General features: G+C 53.1%; 1 protein-coding gene across 6 annotated transcripts in view; it reads right to left on the bottom strand.

Moving 5' to 3' along the window:
• Positions 1–16,258, bottom strand: part of AXIN2 (axin 2) — a 36,653-nt gene extending 20,395 nt beyond the window's left edge. For 2 of the 6 annotated variants that reach the window (XM_074608029.1, XM_074608025.1), the window contains exons 1-2: positions 4,644–5,447; positions 3,102–4,040 (exon numbers count right to left, since the gene is read on the bottom strand). In XM_074608029.1, the coding sequence (XP_074464130.1) occupies positions 3,102–3,925 (824 nt within the window). In that variant the 5' untranslated portion in view covers positions 3,926–4,040; positions 4,644–5,447. Of the gene's footprint in view, positions 1–3,101; positions 4,041–4,643; positions 5,448–12,799; positions 13,180–13,295 lie in introns of those variants that run through there. The other 4 variants (XM_074608028.1, XM_074608027.1, XM_074608026.1 and 1 more) reach the window with 4 other exon arrangements.
• Between the last annotated feature and the right edge of the window lie 280 nt (positions 16,259–16,538).

The following is a 16,538-nucleotide window of genomic DNA, read 5'->3' on the forward strand; positions in this document are numbered from 1 at the left end:
ATCACTGGGCAATCATGGGTTTAAAGACACAAAAAAAAAAAAAGAAAGAAAACAAAAGGCATGCACAGACTTGGGGGGGGGAAATAAAGTATATTTTAACAAAACTATGTTAATCACTGCTTCCATGCTCTAATTGTAGAACACTGCTTGGAGCATAGCTTTACAATGGCATCATTTACTTTGATAATTGAAGCCAAACTTGGTTCCAATAACTTCACACACAAGGAGCTCCACCGGCAGGTCCTTTCAAAGGCCAGGAAGCGCTGGGAGCCGGCAGAAGGCCATCTGCACGCCCCAGCCTTCCCAAAGCAAGGCCATTCCCGCTGATGTTAAGAGCCTAATGGGAGGCAGATGAGTCCACCTTGGACCGAACAAAACCACGTTACCCAGTGGCACTGCAAAGGAAGAAGCCCGCTCTGTGTACACAAAGTCGCGCGTGATAAATTTAGAAGTGCATATAAATAATAGCTGGAATTCCTGGAGCACGGGGCCAGGTCCAGCGCAGCGCGGGGAGGCCAGTTTTAACCACACCACAACCTACAGGGGAGGGGAGTCGCTTTGAAGGACAAGAGGGAGGTCCTACATTTTAAAAAACCCAAAACCCTGTATTAGGGCTCCCAATAGGCAACCAGCAGTTTGCCTGCAGACGCCTGCTTTGCAGCCAGGTGCAAACACTGTGTTTTCACTTGACTTCTGTTCACGTCCATCACTGATGCTGGGGCCGAAGTCTTTCAACTCGTACGGTTTCTGCGGTCTCCCGTCTGCCGTGTTTTTGGCCGTGACTCCGTGCCCTGGGATTTCCAGGTGGTCTCCCATCCAAACACTGGGCTGGCCCCAGATTGCTCTGCTCCTGCCATCAGGTGTCCCGGCTTGCGCTGGTATAATCACATTGAAACCCACCGAAACGAGTGGCGAGAGCCTGCACGAGCGCTTCAAAACCGTAACACACTGAGCAGAAATTCTTTAATTCCATCGCGCACATGAGGAGGGAGGTGTGGTTTGGCCACTCACCAGGAAAGACTTTGTGCGAGCTTCAGCTCCAATCCTAAACGCAATCCTAACTGCCGAGTGATGAGAGATAACCCATCCATATGCTCATCAGCTTCTAGCACATGCACGCACAACTGGCTTCACAACTGGATAGCTCGGGGAGGAACTGAGAAGCATCTCAGCTTGACCTCCCTCTCTTTGCATGGAGATCTCCTGGCCCCATGGAGAGCAAAAGCTCCTGGAAATTCAACAGAAGGTGATCAAAGCAAAATGCACCACCTAATGTCCTAGGAGGGTAGATCTGACATGTGAGGAGCAAGCTGCATTAATCCCCAGACGAAAAAGAAAAGAAAAAAAAAAAGAAAAGGGGAAAAAAAAACCAACCCAGCACTAATCAGGCAAGCAGCCACCGTTCTGCGAGAGCTCTCCTGGACAAGGCACATGTGGGTTTTTAGCAGGGCCTGCAGCTCTGGTAGAACATTACAGCCAAACCCTTCCAGCGCTGAATACCAACAAAGGCTGAGAGATAAAAGCATCAAACATCCCCCTCCTGGAAAGCAAGCGAAGGGCAGCAGTTCAAACCAGGTTCTGCAGAACAGCAGATGCTCAGACAGCAACATTCAGGCAGGAGATGAGGATCCCAAAGCCCAAGTCCTCCACAGACCAGCTGCCAGCGAGTGCCCCCCCGGTGCAGCCCCCAGCAGGAGAGGTCCAGAGGCCACGCCGGACGAAGCACATCCCTCCTGCCTGCACCCACGCCCACCACCCCTCCAGGAGAGGGAACGGACCAGAGAGGCCTCTGGCTCCACAGCTCCCTCACGGGCAAGAGGACCCTCCCAGCTCCCGGTACTGGGAAGCCCGGCACAGCTGGAAGTTCTCCGCAGGGCAGGAGAGGAGGACGCCTCCACCAAAGCCTCCCCAGGAGAAGCCCGATGCCCTTTGATGTCCATGAATCACAGACACGCTCTCAAAATTCCTGTAAACGAGATGTCAAACACTCACCATACCAAACCCCAGCCTCCTGGGCCAGCAGAGGAGAGCACCCATCTGCCAGCAGAGCCCTCTCCTCTCAGCCCTGATTCAACAATCCACATTTATGGCAAGGGTGGGGAGAGGAAAGAATACATTTTCAGAGGATTATACAACTCATCATTTGCTCATCAGAGACTCTCTTTCCCATCCCCCCCTTCACTTCGAGATGGCTCTTACTTTCTGCACCCTCGCACTGCCGTGCCACCACCATTTCCAACAAAGGAGAAGGGTTCGCCAACACAGATGCACCTCAGGCCAAGGGCACAAGACAACCCTGCCACCACACAACGCTCCCCACATCCTCACAAGCTGCCGCTAGACACAACCGCAGTTTAAAAAGTTTAACTTTAAGCACACGGCCAACGAGAGAGCACCAAAAAAATCTACTGGAGAGCACCAAGGACCTACTGCTACCCTCTACCTGGAATGTCTCCATTACCTTAAGTACCCAATTTGAAGTATCCTCCTGTACGCATTGGCTCAAAGCCATCCTAAATGGCTTTGACACGATACCAACACCCAACGCGATGGGAGAGGCTGTACATCACAGGCACACGGTCAAAATAAAAGCAGATTTTGTGCAAGTTGCAGAGTCTGATGTAGTAAGTGCATACATCTCCTCCTCCATGACCGCACAATTGCTTCCCACACAACCAACATAGTTAAACACTGGTTGATGGTGGAGCTGGGGAACTAGCAGGTTACATTATTCATGCGTCTATATGATCCACTCTACTACTCCTCTTAATAGGTTTGAAAGTTGAACCAACAATTAACGTATGTCCGGAGGACATAGTTGCTATGAAGTTTTTGATCTATAAGAGAACTGAAAGAGCCAATAGGGCATAACACCACAGTATCTTGTTTTCCTCTGTACAGAGGGGAAAAAAACCCCAAACCCAGCCAACACCCCCCAAATTCCAGTGTTTGGGGGTGCAGGGAAGCTCCCGTGCTCCCAGCCCCACGGGAAGCCCGTCCTCCCTGCCAGCTCCCCAGCACGCCCCACCACCAGCCTCCCGAAAAGCCCTCCCAAAGTCCTTAAAGTTAAAACAAAGCACAATTTCCAGGGGTTCCCTTACCTGTATCCGTTCTCGATCGTTTCCGTAGCTCTGACATTCGCCGTAACCCTCAACGTCTTGCTGGATAGTCCAACTACCGAAGGCAAGATTTTGTTTTTAAAGTCTGCACAGCTCCATTCCTCTTCTTCATTCAAGGTCGGGAGATAGCCACAGACAACTTTTAAGCTCCCCAGTCCATTGCTGTTCATGTAAGCGGGATTCTCTCCTCCACTCCTTACATATTCGAGGTATATATCAGAAGTTAAAAACATCTGGTAAGCATTTTCCTCCATCACAGTCTGAATCTCAGTCTGCGCCTGATCAAACATGATCGAATCTATCTGCTGCTTCTTGATGCTATCCCTTATGTAGGTCTTGGTAGCAGGCTTGAGCTGCTTGGAGACGATGCTGTTGTTCTCGATGTACCTTTTGTATATAGCTTTGGCTACTCTTAAAGTTTTGGTATCCTTAAGGTCCATCTGCCTGAAGCCATTGCAGGCGAACCAGAAGTCTAAGGTATCCACACATTTTTCCCTTTCCAGGAAGGTCCGAAAAAGATAGGCACCATCTTGATCTCCCAACAAGGAATGCAAGGATTTGGTCCATCTGGCCAGGGGGGAGTCTGGAGATGCGCTGCCTTCCGGCTCCCCGAGCCCGTTCTCATTCCTCCGCGGGGCAGGAGGCACCGGCATGGCCTTGAAGCTTTGGCTTTTGGGGAGAAACGAGTTGGCGAGTTGGGGACATGGCGCTTCTCCTTCCTCCCCCGGGACAGGGGGTCGGGGGGCGTCTTCCCTGAAGCTGCTGCTGGGGTCGGGGAGGTGGGCGAGGACCACGGCGCTGCTCATGGCTCCGGAGCCCCGGCGTGGGGAGGGGAAGAGGGGCTGCCGGTTGCTGCGGGAGCTGCCTGCTCCTCTGCCTGCCGCTGCCTGCAGTCAGCGGGGGATCGGCTGAGCCTCCTCTCTGCGAAGGGGGGGGGGAGAAAGGGCGGGGGGGGGGAAGAAGAGAAAAAAGGAGTATTGATCTAATCAAAACCAGATCCTCCCAACATCAAAGACAAAAAGTAAACAGGCTTTTCAACTCTTCACATTCAGGGGGAAGGAAAAAAAAAAAAAAAGGAGAAGAAAAAAGAAAGGGGGAGAGAGAGAGAGAAAGGCCGGGCAGAGGGAGCGCGGCTCTATCGCCAGCCCGATCGCGACTATCGGATCCGCTCCGCTGAACTCCCGGCGCACTTTTAGCGGGGTTGGGGAGCGGGGGGGGGGGGGGGAATATCGCTGCCCCCCCACCCCCGACAGCTCCCGGCAGCACCGGCCGTCCCTGCCCCGGCATCTGGTTTCCATTCCGCACCCCCCCCAGCCCCTCTCCCTCCTCCAGCGCGCACGTTGCGCGCCCCCAGCAGCACCGCGCAGCCGGGGGGCGACCGGTCCCGCACACCCGTCCCTCCCGGGGGGCTTTTTGGGGCGCTTCTCTGCGGAAACCAGATGCTGAAGCAGGGACACCCACCTCCCCCCACCCCCCCCCAAAAAAAAAAAAATTACCAAGGGGGGCGCGGGTTAAGGCGCGTACCTGGGCACAGCGGGGCATCCCGGGCCGGGCGGGCGGCTCCGCGCCCCTCCGCGCCCCCCCCGAGCCATCAAACCCGGCTCCGGAAAGAGGGAAATCAAATAGAAAGAAGCACCGAAAGGGGGGGCGGAGGTGGGGGCAGCCCCCGGGCGGCGCCGACCCCCGCGGGCCGGGCTTCCCGGCGCTGGAGCGGCGTGCAAAATAATAATAATATAATAATAATAATAATAATAATAAAAAACCTGCTCCAGAAATGGCGACGGGCTGGGAGGAGAGAGGTCGGAGCTGGGGCGGGGGGAGGAAAAAGAGAGGGGGGGGGAAAAGTCCGGAGCGACTTGGATCCTCCGAGCCCCGAGCAAGAGCCGAGCCCAGCCGCGCCCGCGGAGGCGGCAGCGCGCCCGCGCAGCGCGGGCACCGCACGGCGCGCACACCAAAGGCAAAAAAAAAAAAAAAAAAAATCTTTAAAACAATCCGTATTAAAAAAAAAAAAAAAAAAGCAGCCCGCTGCCCCCGAAGTTGCCACTCACCGCGGAGCCGGAGCTCGCTGCGCGCCCGCGGCCCCGCCGCTCTCCGCCGCCGGCAGCGCGCAGGCTGGCCCCGCTCCCCCCGCGCCCCTCGCTGTCCTTCCTCCTCCTCCTCCTCCTCCTCCTCCTCCTCTCCTCCTCCTCCCCGGCGGTGCAACCGCATCGGAGAGCATCGGGAAAGGGGGGGGCGGGAGGGGGGGGCGCTGCGAGGGAAGGAGCCCACTCCGATCCGCGCCTCCCTCCTCTCCCTCCCCTGGTTATTTATTTTATTTATTTTAAATACAAAAGCGCTGGTCCCTCCCCCGCCTCCTCCCCCTCCCTCCTCCTCCCCCCGCCCCTCCCCGCCCCCCCCCGGGCTCTCCCCGCCAGCGCTGCGCGCATCAAAGCGCAGGCCGGCGGAGCGGTCCTGCAAGGGCGGTAGCGCGGCTCCGCGCCGCCCGCCACGCTCTCTCTCACACACACCCTCAGAAAAAAAAAAAAAAAAAAAAAAAAAAAACCCAAAAAAAAACAGGCCCAAAAAAATTAAAAAATAAAAAAGAAGAAACTGGGGGGGGGGGGGGGGGGGGAGGAACCCCTGCCCCGCCCGGTGCTCTCGCCCGCGGGGAGTGCAAGGAGTGCGCGGGGGCAAGCTTCTACCCGGGGGTGGTGGGGTGGGGGTTCCCCACTCGTGAGGAAAATAATTGTATATATATATATATTTGGGGAGGGTTTATTTTATTTTATTTTTATTTTTGCCCCCGCCTCTCGGCATCCCGGGAGCGGCTACGGAGTTGCCAGGACCTTATCAAAGGGAAGCGATCGCAGCCGCCGCTCCACCGCCCCCCGCCCCGCCGCCGCCGCCTTAAAGGGGCAGGCGCACCCTTCCGCGCCGCTCCGCGCCCTTCCGCGCCGGCACGGCGCAGCCTCTTGCCCTGGCCAGCCGGGGTACTGCAGAGCGGGAGGTTACTCCCAGGCATCAAAACTTGGCGAAAAGTTTTCATCCCAGGGAAAAAACGGGGCGGGTCCCCATATTATTATTAATTATTTTTTTTAATAATAATCCGAAGGCATGTTTTCGCTCTGCATACTAATTAAACAATATCTGATTGCAATATAACTGGCACACCAGCAAAACGCCGTCTGCAGTTGTGTTCACATCTTCCCCCCCCATCTGTTAAATATTAAACAGACACGGAATGGAGTTTTTTTAACTTCGCACAAAAGGTTTTAATTAGGGATTGGCCCCCAAACCTGCCCTCCGGATCCAAGGCGCCTCCTGCCCTCCTCCCCGAGGCTGGACGGGGCCGGGGGGGGCTCGGCGGGGCCGAGCTGGGCTCTGCCCCCCCGCCTTGGCATCGCCCACCCCGGCCCCCCCGGCCCCGCTGCCCGCGGACGGGAGCGCAGAGAACGCGGCCGGGCTCGGTGAGCCGTCGCGGAGCTCAAACCGGGGTGGAGGGTAACGCCAGAGCAAGGCGAGCTTTTGAAGTCGAGCTCTGCTTCGTTTTGATCATTATTATATTATTAATCCCTAGATTGCAAGTCCTTCCAGAGGCCCCAAGGGGATTCTCTCTGCCATATCCCCGAGCAAAGACTTTGGGATCAAGCCCTGCTCTTGAAAGCACTTCTACAGGTCAGCAGAAGACCCCCTGTACCCGTCCCCCCGCTCCTCAAGCCCCTGGGCAGGGACCGCTGCGGCCACCACCACCTCAGGAGACCCCTGTCTCCTGTCCCCCAGGATCAGCACCCCACGATCCCACTTTTTCCTAGGAAAAAGCTTTGGAAAATGAGCCCGCTTGCCCTCGATTGTGGGGTCTGCTGTGTGCAGGAGCCAGGGAGGTGACAGCGGCTGGGCAGGGCCGGGCATGTGGCAATGCCAGAGGGCAAAAAAAATGGCACCTTCCATTTGTGGGTGCCTGAACATCATTTACGGCATCTCCTGGGAAATACAGCAAAGTTGTGCATCACAGAATCGTCTAGGTGGGAACCGACCTTTAAGATCGAGTCCAACCACCCAACACTGCCAAAGCCACCACTAAACCATGTCCCACGTCACTGGACCAGCCCCCCCACCACCCCCTGTGGGGGCACACGAGCACGGGCAAAACCACCCACAGCCCCAGGAAACAGAGCCAGGACGGACCCTGCTCCCGCCACCAAGGTTCGTCCCCACCAGCCTCCCCAGGTCCCTCCTGCCCTGCCAGCCCCCCGGCGGCTCCGCAGCGAGGGGGGGACCCTGCGGTGAAACCCCAAGGGAATGACGGGGCGCACGGGACCTCAGCACGCTGGGAAACCCCAACCCCAGGGGCTTGACCTGATCCTAAATGGGAGGACAGAAAGCAGAGTCGCGGCCGCAAACCCGCGCATCTCCCTTCCCACCCAAGCCGCCTTCTCTTTGTGCGCCACTGAAAAACCAACGGCTTTGCACCCCGGCTAAACACGGTGCTCGGCTTCACCCCGCGCTCAAGAGCTCCCCGTTTCTTGCTCTCCTCGAGGCCCTGCTCAAACCACCGTCTCCACTGAGATGACAAGCAAAACACCGGTGAAGCTGCGCATCACGGTGGCCCTGGACGTGGCACCCTTTGAAGCTGGGATTTCATCAGCTCTGGGGTGGCTGGATGCATCCCAGCGCCCGGCACAGTGGCGAGGAGCTAACCATGCATATTGCTGGGCGCCTGGACTGGTCAACCTGGGCTAATAATATGAAATAACGTGTAATAATTTGCTGTTGCTGCCCAATTACACAGTTTTCAGGCCTGGGAATGGCTACCACTGGGCACGGGAAGCAAACTTTCTGCCAAAGCCATGAGCTGAGCAGTAAAAGCCATTTCTAGGCACAACAAGCAGTTACGGATTATGAGAATTACTATTAGTTTTGCTGCTGATGATGCCAAGTATCGACATGCCACTGTGCCAGATGCCACTGAGCCACACAAAAGGATCCTTTCCTGTGTCCCCTGGGCCCCTTGCGATGGTGACGGTGAGAAGACCTCCAGCCCAGGACCTCCAACCACCAGGAGCTGGTTGATCACCTCCTGGTACTGATACCTTGAACTTGCTTTGAAACGATGTTGGCATAAAAAGCTGAGCCCCACTTACTCCTATAGCGCAGAAAATTAAGCCATTATGATGGAGGCTGAAAGCCTTGGACTTTTCCACTTTGGAAGGAAATCTCATTAAGTATCATTCATTATATTTCATAAAAATGGCATTTAACCAGCTAGTTTTCTGCAGGTCCCGTTGTGCAACACCACTGCCCTGCACCGATGCCCTGGGAGTTCCTGAGCCGGGTTCTTCATTTACCGCATCCTTTGGGACCGTGCGTGCGTAAGAGCAGCCCACCCAAAGACCTGCCTAGCCCACCCTCCTCTTTACGGCAGTCACCAAAAAGGGATGCTTTGGGAACAAAATGAGAGGAGGGCAAGCCCCTGGGGACGTGGCTTTGTGTGGAAGTGCCCGTGGAGCGGTTTGTCCTCCCCAAAGCCGCGGTGGCCCCGTTCATTTTCGGCATGTCCAGTCAGGGAGTCTATTTTCTCCTCCTGCCAACAGGGAAGAGTCACGTAGTGCCTGAGATTTGAAAGCAATCCGATGAACTAGGCAGGCGGTGGCAGGTACAAGAAGGTCTTCCAGAGTTTTCTTCATCTTTATCAGTTTCTGGAAGTCCTTGTTCGCAGATCTACAGGGAATCTCTGTGTTCAGGTAGCAGCTGCAGTCATCAAGAAAGCAGAGTATCTTTGAATTTCCTTCTGATTTTCCAGTCTAAACTTGAATCTGAATTCCCAGGCTGAACAGAAGGAGAATTAACTATTTATATTGTATTTGTTGGCCCTTCTGCATTTTAGATAAAAATTCAGTAAACGTGTGAGAAAATGACTGCAAAGAGCTGTACAAAGTAGCGTCCCCCGGCCGTGCCGGTGCCCTCGCGGCGCCGCTGCAAAGGCCAGACGCGTCCCCTCCTTGCTGCTATTTAATGTAGCACGTTCACAGGCAGCGCAAAGAAGCTTGAAGTCAGATCGTGGTACCAAAAAGGAATAACTTTAGATGAAAAGAGTCACTTCACAGTGAAGCTACAAAATAAAGAAATTTTTTATTTTTTTCGGGGGGAGAGGGGGGAACTTTTTTAGAGCAGGTAATAAAAAAAATGTCGGAAAGAAAAAAGCAGTGGGAGCCATTAAGGACTGGAGTGCTGGTCTCAGAGCATCGCCCCCAGCCCACGCTCACCGGGCTCGGAACGCAACGCCCCGTCCTGCCCCAGCTGCACCCAACCGACCCGGCTCCATCACTGCCTCCTCTACCCACAAGGCTGACGTTTCGCTGGTGTCTTGCTCCAAGAGAGACGTCTCCAGGTGGTTTGTCTTCCTGCAGAAAACCAGGTCAAGCGCCAGGGAAGTTAAGGCTCTGAGGACTACGCCGGGGCTCCTCTCTTCTTCCCTCTATGCAGCCTTGTGGCGACGACAGCGGTACGAGGAGCACGCTCCAATCGAACAGCCTCAGCAAATAATAAGAATAGTAATGCCTGAATTTTAGTTTGCGCTTTTCGTGAACTACAAGTCCTATACCAGAGGTCAAAGTCGGTGTCCTCCGCTGTGCGCAGGGAGATGCCGAGGGCCGGGGAAGCGCCTTCCTTGTGGACAACACCAAAGCAGTGAGGATGCCGAGAGATGGCACCCCCCGCCCGGCCGGCCCCCACCGCTCAGGGCAGAGGACACTGGTTTTACTAATGCAACTCACAAGCGCTTCCTCTGCTAAAACTACAGTGAGATCACACAGACATAGACGGAAAATACGGAGGAAAGATGAAAGGAGCACGCTGAGCTCCCTCCTCTCCGTGCACACCTCTCGCCCACCCCTACATGGGGCCAATTCCCCCCCAAGCCCCTCCAAGCTGTCCCCTCCCGGCTCCCCGCTCCATCCCTTCCCCAGGCAAGGGGAGGGTGAGCAGCGCTATTTACTCATCCCACCTCGGCAAAATGCACAGCCGTGGTGGGCAGGAGTCTTGGGATATAAATCATTTTCCCGGCAGGAAAGACCCCTCTGTGATAAGCGCAGGCCAAGGAGGACCCGCGCGACAGCGCGCTCTCGACCCAAAAGCGGCGTTAGTCAGAGCCGGGGCCTGACGTCACCTGCCCTGTCACACGCTCAGCGAGCGGCGGTGCTCTCACTGGTGGTCATGTTGATAACGAGATCAAAGGCTCGCGAGTATTTCAACAGAAGTGCTGGGAACAGTCTTGATCAAAATAAGAGGAAGGCCCTGTATACAGAAGACATGAGAGGTTTGCAACCCACATGTGAACCTTTGAAGTTATTCTTCCTTTCTCCCCCTGCCCCCCCCCTTTTTTTTTCATAAATTGTTTTAACATCATTAGTTTAAGAGGTATAAAACCGATCCTCTGTATAACCTCTCTATATACTGCAAGGAGAGAGTATTATCCGCATGCAGATACACTTTTGCAGTGGGGAAAAAAAAGCACTGCCAGAGATACTCAAAAATAAGACAAGAAAACACACAATTAGTTTTATGGGTTTTGAAGTTCATTTCATAAACCGACATACTTTTGTTACCGAGCATTGCCAGATAAGTCTGATACATTTTCTCTTCCTATAATCCTTTTAACATTTCCATTCCCCCCTACAGACTTTTTTCCTTGATGTTTTGTTCAGCTCACTCCCTGCTATCTGCACACGCTTGGCCAGATTTTTTAGACTTAAAAGGGGCACCGTATCAGCATTAACCGTTCTACGAGAGCTGATAAAACACACATAAGCACTTTGCTATCTATTAACATTTCTGAACTGCTTCCTTCACCTGCACGGAATAGTGATTGGAAAGAGGGTGGGGGCAAAAGAGGCGAATGAGGATATTTATGACCAACTTCCCACGACATTTTTTCCACAACCCCTTTCCTCACTGTGCACGAAGGAGCCATTGCGTCTCTGCTAGCTTCTCGTGTAAGGAGCTGGTAGGAGACCAGCTCTACAAGACTGCTCCGATGGGCAACTGCTTGCCTGGATGGGCACCACTGGGATGGAAATAAGGGGTGCAAACCCCACGGCTAGGGTCTGCTGGGCAACCATGGAGCTGAAATTTTGCCCTTGAAGGTAACGTTTAAGCCCTAATGAATTTTTTTAGTCAAGTACGGATTTTTCGGATGGAAAATCGAGCACTGCTGTGGCTACCGGGGACATAGCCGTGACGCGAGGCCCTGAGCGTGTCCCTCTTGTGAGGCCCAGGTGATAACTCCTTAGAGAGTCCCATTCCTTGCTCCATCTCTGCTCACTGCTCCTGCTGGGCATAATATTGATTCTGGGTTTGCTTCATAGATAGGATACACGTGCCAAGGAGAATCTGAATCTAAAGCGGTTTAAAGCCCAGTTTTCATCGGGGCTCTCCATGCAGTAATCGCGTGAGCACTTACAAAGTGACTTTCAGACACTCCACCACGCAAGCAGTCAAGCTTTACACAACTGCTTGTAGGCGTCCATCACCCTGAGAGGGCTAAATTCCCCCTGCCCCTTGCAGAGTTTGTGGCAGTTCGCTAAAAGCATCAACAGACAACGTGTCTCTGGCAGCTTGGATCTTTATCTGCCCAACGGGTTCCGATTTAAGGACTTTAAGGACTTCCCTTTGAATTTGAGGTGGTTCGGGTCCACCTACACGTGCACTCACCCTGCCTCCTCTGCACCCCCACTTCACCCTCACCCAGGGAGTGCTTGGAAGCAAGAACCTGGCACTGGTGAGGTCCAGCAGGAGGACGTAGGAGAAACACGGGGAGGTGATGGAAGCGTCAGTGCTAGCAAGGCCTGAAGTAGATTCCATCCTATATTTTCATGGAAAGGGGAACATTTTTTCCATGCACGCTCAGGGAAGTCCTTCCGCGTGCCCGGAGCAAGCGGGGTGTGCTGGCTCTCGTTCTGCAGAGGCTGGACGCCCCTGGAAGAGAACGTGGCCAGCTTGGTAACGAGTCAGGCCTGGTGGTATCTTGGCACGACTGCGGAGGAAGTGAAATATATGATGTGTTACTAGCCTGAACTGATGTGATTTGATTCTGCAATATAATCCTTTTTGTTTTCTGGCTGGCTTCTATAGCTGTGTAAAAATGGTTGCTTAAAAACTCAACTAAGTATGAAGTGTACTCGCTGCAAATCTCAGCGAGGAAAGGAAATCCAAATGTTTTGAGTTTAACTATTAAACATAGTTTCCAGCTAGTGTGCTCAGAATTTGAAATTAAACAAATGAAAGAAACATGTTTCAATGGTTTTATGTAGGCAATAATGTCATTAACAGGAAATAAAGAAATTGGGCTTTGCAGCTGCGGCACGAAGTTTAACCCTTCCCACGCAGCCGGGTGCTCGCTCGCCCGGCACAGCGCGGCTTTGACCCCCTGGGCATCCCCCCCACACGGCAGGACCCTGACTATCCCGATCCACGCAGCCCTCAAAGGATGATGATGATAATGGAAAAAACAGGAGGAGAGAGAGACAACGCGTACGGGTGAACAGGCTTTCCCGACTACTGGAAAACTTTTAGATCACAAAGTCAAATAAAACTCTTCACTTCCAGGGGGGAAAAAAAAAAAAAAAAATAAACAAACGCAAAAAACCCTTTATGCACAGTTATTTTTAGGCGCGCTGTCAAAGTTGACTACCCTAAAATTATACCTGTTTTGGTCCGTTTCTGCCTGTCGATTCAATTCCCAGCATCAGGGGGGATAGCGAAGGGTATGAAACTCCAGCCTCCACGGTGCTGTCAGGAGCGGGATGATGTCTCCACCCTGCCTCTCACGAGCTGGACCAGTATCGGGGCCGTGAAAGAAACATTATCTTTTATTAAGGATGCCTGTATTCCCAGGTGGGAAATAGGGGCTGGAGGGAGGAGACTTTGCACGGAGAAAGTCTCATCCCCACGTCGCCCACTGGGTGCTCAGCCGCAGACCTGGCCCCCGAAGTCGCTGGAGATTCCTGTACACGGCGTTGCACGACCAAGTCCCGTATCTGAGACCCTTCGACGCTGGATACAGCGCTGAGAATATCCCCGGTATCTATCGGACAGAGGGGACAATAACCAGAGAGGAACCAGAAGGCAGATATTTTTAGTTAAAAGAGGAAACGGTGGATAGCTAATTTAAAAAAAAAAAAGAAAAAAAAAAGAACCTACACCTGGCATGGGACTTCCCATCGTGTAGGGGAAATCAGCACAGTCCCCCAAAAGACAACAAATTCCGTTTGGTTGGATTTCTCCTTCGCGAAAGCCACCGCTGGCGGGGGGATGGGGACGGCCTGAGTGCTAAGCTCTGCCTCGCTCCTTGGACCAGAGGAAAAGCCCCAGAAGTTGCCTCTCGCGTACGCCCTCGTTCAAACCAGCAACGAGTGGCCGCCGGGATTCGTGCTGTAGGACCTGGCGCTCCCCAACAGCAGCACTGACACAGTTCTTGACAGAATTTTCTAGAACTTAGAACCAGAAAAAAATTCGTTGTGCTTTTGGGGTACAACATCCACCCGGCTGCCAGCCCTTGTCCTCCGGAGGGGCAGCAACACCCAGAAACGTTATTTTTTACCGTGGGGCCGCCCTGCTCTCAAACAAACGCTGCGTGGGAGTTTTACCCGGGCGTCGTGGCACTGGGTCCATCGGGGCCTTTCTGCCCAAGGAGCACAAAGCGTCAATTTTTGGGACCATTTCATCTAGTATCAGGTTGTGCCGCTCTCCCTTCTCCCAATTTATCTAATTTTCCTGTTTTTTTTTAGTAGATCTTCCTCTGCCAAAGCCCTATCGGTTGTATGAAAAGGTGTTTTCTTCCACTGTGGGAGCCTCCACCATAATCCTTTCAAGAAAAGTTAAACAATTAATATTGGCATATTTGTTTTGCCTTTTTATTAAATGTAAGGGAAGCTCAGGAAGTCGGAGGTCAATCTCTCTCCAGACTAGTCCCCAAAAATGGCTGTTTGGACATACGTTTCATTAAGAGTCATTAATGATTTTTTCTTTGCAGTAGAAATCATCATGCAGTGTGACAGACCACCCAAATATTATTTTAATCTTTTCCCCTTTTGCTACTTATGCTTTCTAATCCTTTCATAGAAGCCTGGAAATCACCTACCCGGTATCCTTTCTCCCCATAAGAAACTGGGGGGACTGTGAGCCTCGCTGTATCACTGAAAATCAGGAGAAAACGAAGTGCTACCAGACCAGATCCCCACTTCTGCAGTCCCCGACCACAGCCGCTGAAACCAGGCTCTGGGCTTCTCCCTCTCTTCCCAGCGTGGCTGAAATTAAGACACCTTTTTTTTTTCCCCCTTTGAGAACAAATCTAATTTGAGTCTCCTGTTACCCTGAGGGCATATTCCTGCCCCTTTCACGTCACCACTGACTTCTTTTTCGTAGCATTTCCATTTGCCCGGATGACCACTCCCCACGGTCCCCCTGTTCCTCCGAGGGCCCTTCCAGCTCATGGGGTTGTACAAGACGTAACCATCCCCAAGAGGGTCCTCTGGGGGCCAAAGCAGTTCCGAGCTTGCTGTTATTACACTGGAAAAGGTCGGCACGTTCCCTCCCACGTGTCCCATGTCCCCCTCTAAGGTCTTCTAATAAAACAGGCAGATCAGGTCATTAGCGATGACGCAGCGGGAGCCCCTGGTAGGGGATGGTGGCCATGGCAGGAAGCACGGAGGGGAACGGGAGGTTGCTGTCACCTCCTGAGTCCCAGCTGCTTCTTCCTGCGATGAGTTTGGTTTGTAATGGGAACATTTCCACCGGGGGGGAAGCTCCGAAAACTCCTAGAAAGCAGTAAAAGCTGGAATCCTCCCGTGGCTAATGCGGAGTCAGGTTGTGGGGGCTACAGGACAACCACGCTGCTGCGGTATTTCAATTCGATAAAAAATACTGGTTCTGAGGATTTTGTTAGCAATGTATTTATGGGTCTATTTACCTCTGTGCATGTAATGCCCATTAGTGTAAACGAGAGCTTCCACGCAAACCCCTTGCAGGCTGAAAGGAGAGGACTCCTATCGTCCGAATCATGCAGGAAGGGTTTGGCTCAGAAAGGGCACTATGGAAATAGAGCTTTGCCACAGTGGCGAGGGCTGTGGTCCCCACTTGCGTGGCCGGGTGGTTAAATTGAACGAGAGCACTGCCATGACAACGCCATGATACGCCTCTCCCACTGCAGCCAGTTGGGGACAATGGCCAACGCTGAGGAGCACCTCCATGTCCACGCTCCCACCGGGTGTGGAGGACATCCTGGCGGGATGCCCAGCCCCGGGACGGCGTGGAATGGGCGGCAGCTCCAGTGGGCAGAGGCAGAAACAAACTGGCAACGGAGGCAGCGATTTCTGAGCACGTTTTGTACAGATCCAGACCTGCAAGTCAGGGCTTGCCTTGGGCATTTCTAACATATGTGTTAGCGTTGGGTCCCATTTATCCACCCCGTCTGTGCAACTGATAATAGACTCATTAAAAGTGCAACAGAAATGCTGAAATAACTGCTCATTATTCTAGCCATAACTTCAGACAATAACATAAATTCCATAGATTTAACCAATATACCATTGTTCTTTCATTACACAGGTACGTACCCAACATGAGAACAGAAAGAACAGCTTATATTAAATTGATTTCAGTTCATAAAGAATGTAATATCAGTGCAGGCTAAAACCCAGGTTATTTTATACATTTACAAGTATGCCGTTTCCACAAGCTTATACACGTTCACATCTGCTATTGAAGTGAACACAGATAACGAGACTCTTATGTGATACACCTGACACCAGACAACACTGGAAATGCTGATCCCTCGCTGCAAGTGAAACGACAAAAACCTGTGGGCCAGATCCCCGGGGTTAATCAGCCGCCAGCCCTCGCCTTCGGCAGGTTTCATAAAGCCCCGGTGCTTCGGAGCCGCTGATGTTTTGGCTTTGCCGTTCCCGAGCTGGAGCTGTCAGGGGGCTTGGAGCAAGGGTGGGAGGACCACTGGGACACCCCCTTCGGCAGCGGAGACCCGCAAAACATCCCGGACTCAAACCCAGCCCTTCGTCCTGCAGCGCACTAAAACCAAAATAATCCGCCTAACGCTTCTCTCTGCCATCGCGCTGGTGTAGGTCAGGAGGAAAGGATTACACCAGCATAAAACCTGCCGTACACCACTATAAACCAGTAAGAAAAACAAAAAAATCCAAGCGATTTTTCTTCTCTTGGTGACTTTAGGGAGGCTGGAGCAGCTGGGGAGGTTCTCCCTGACTACCTGGAGATGCTCGGAGCCTTGACCCCAGCCTGAAGTGGCAGCAGAGGGGAGCCGGGATGTGGTTTTTGGCAGCAGGGACAGCCCGTTTCCTTGGGCCACCCCCTCCGTTGCGGATGCTTTGCGCGTTAGCTCAGGGAACCCAGCCCGTTAAAAATAACCCTCCC

The sequence above is a fragment of the Larus michahellis genome, chromosome 14, assembly GCF_964199755.1.
Source record: "Larus michahellis chromosome 14, bLarMic1.1, whole genome shotgun sequence".
Taxonomy (NCBI): domain Eukaryota; kingdom Metazoa; phylum Chordata; class Aves; order Charadriiformes; family Laridae; genus Larus; species Larus michahellis.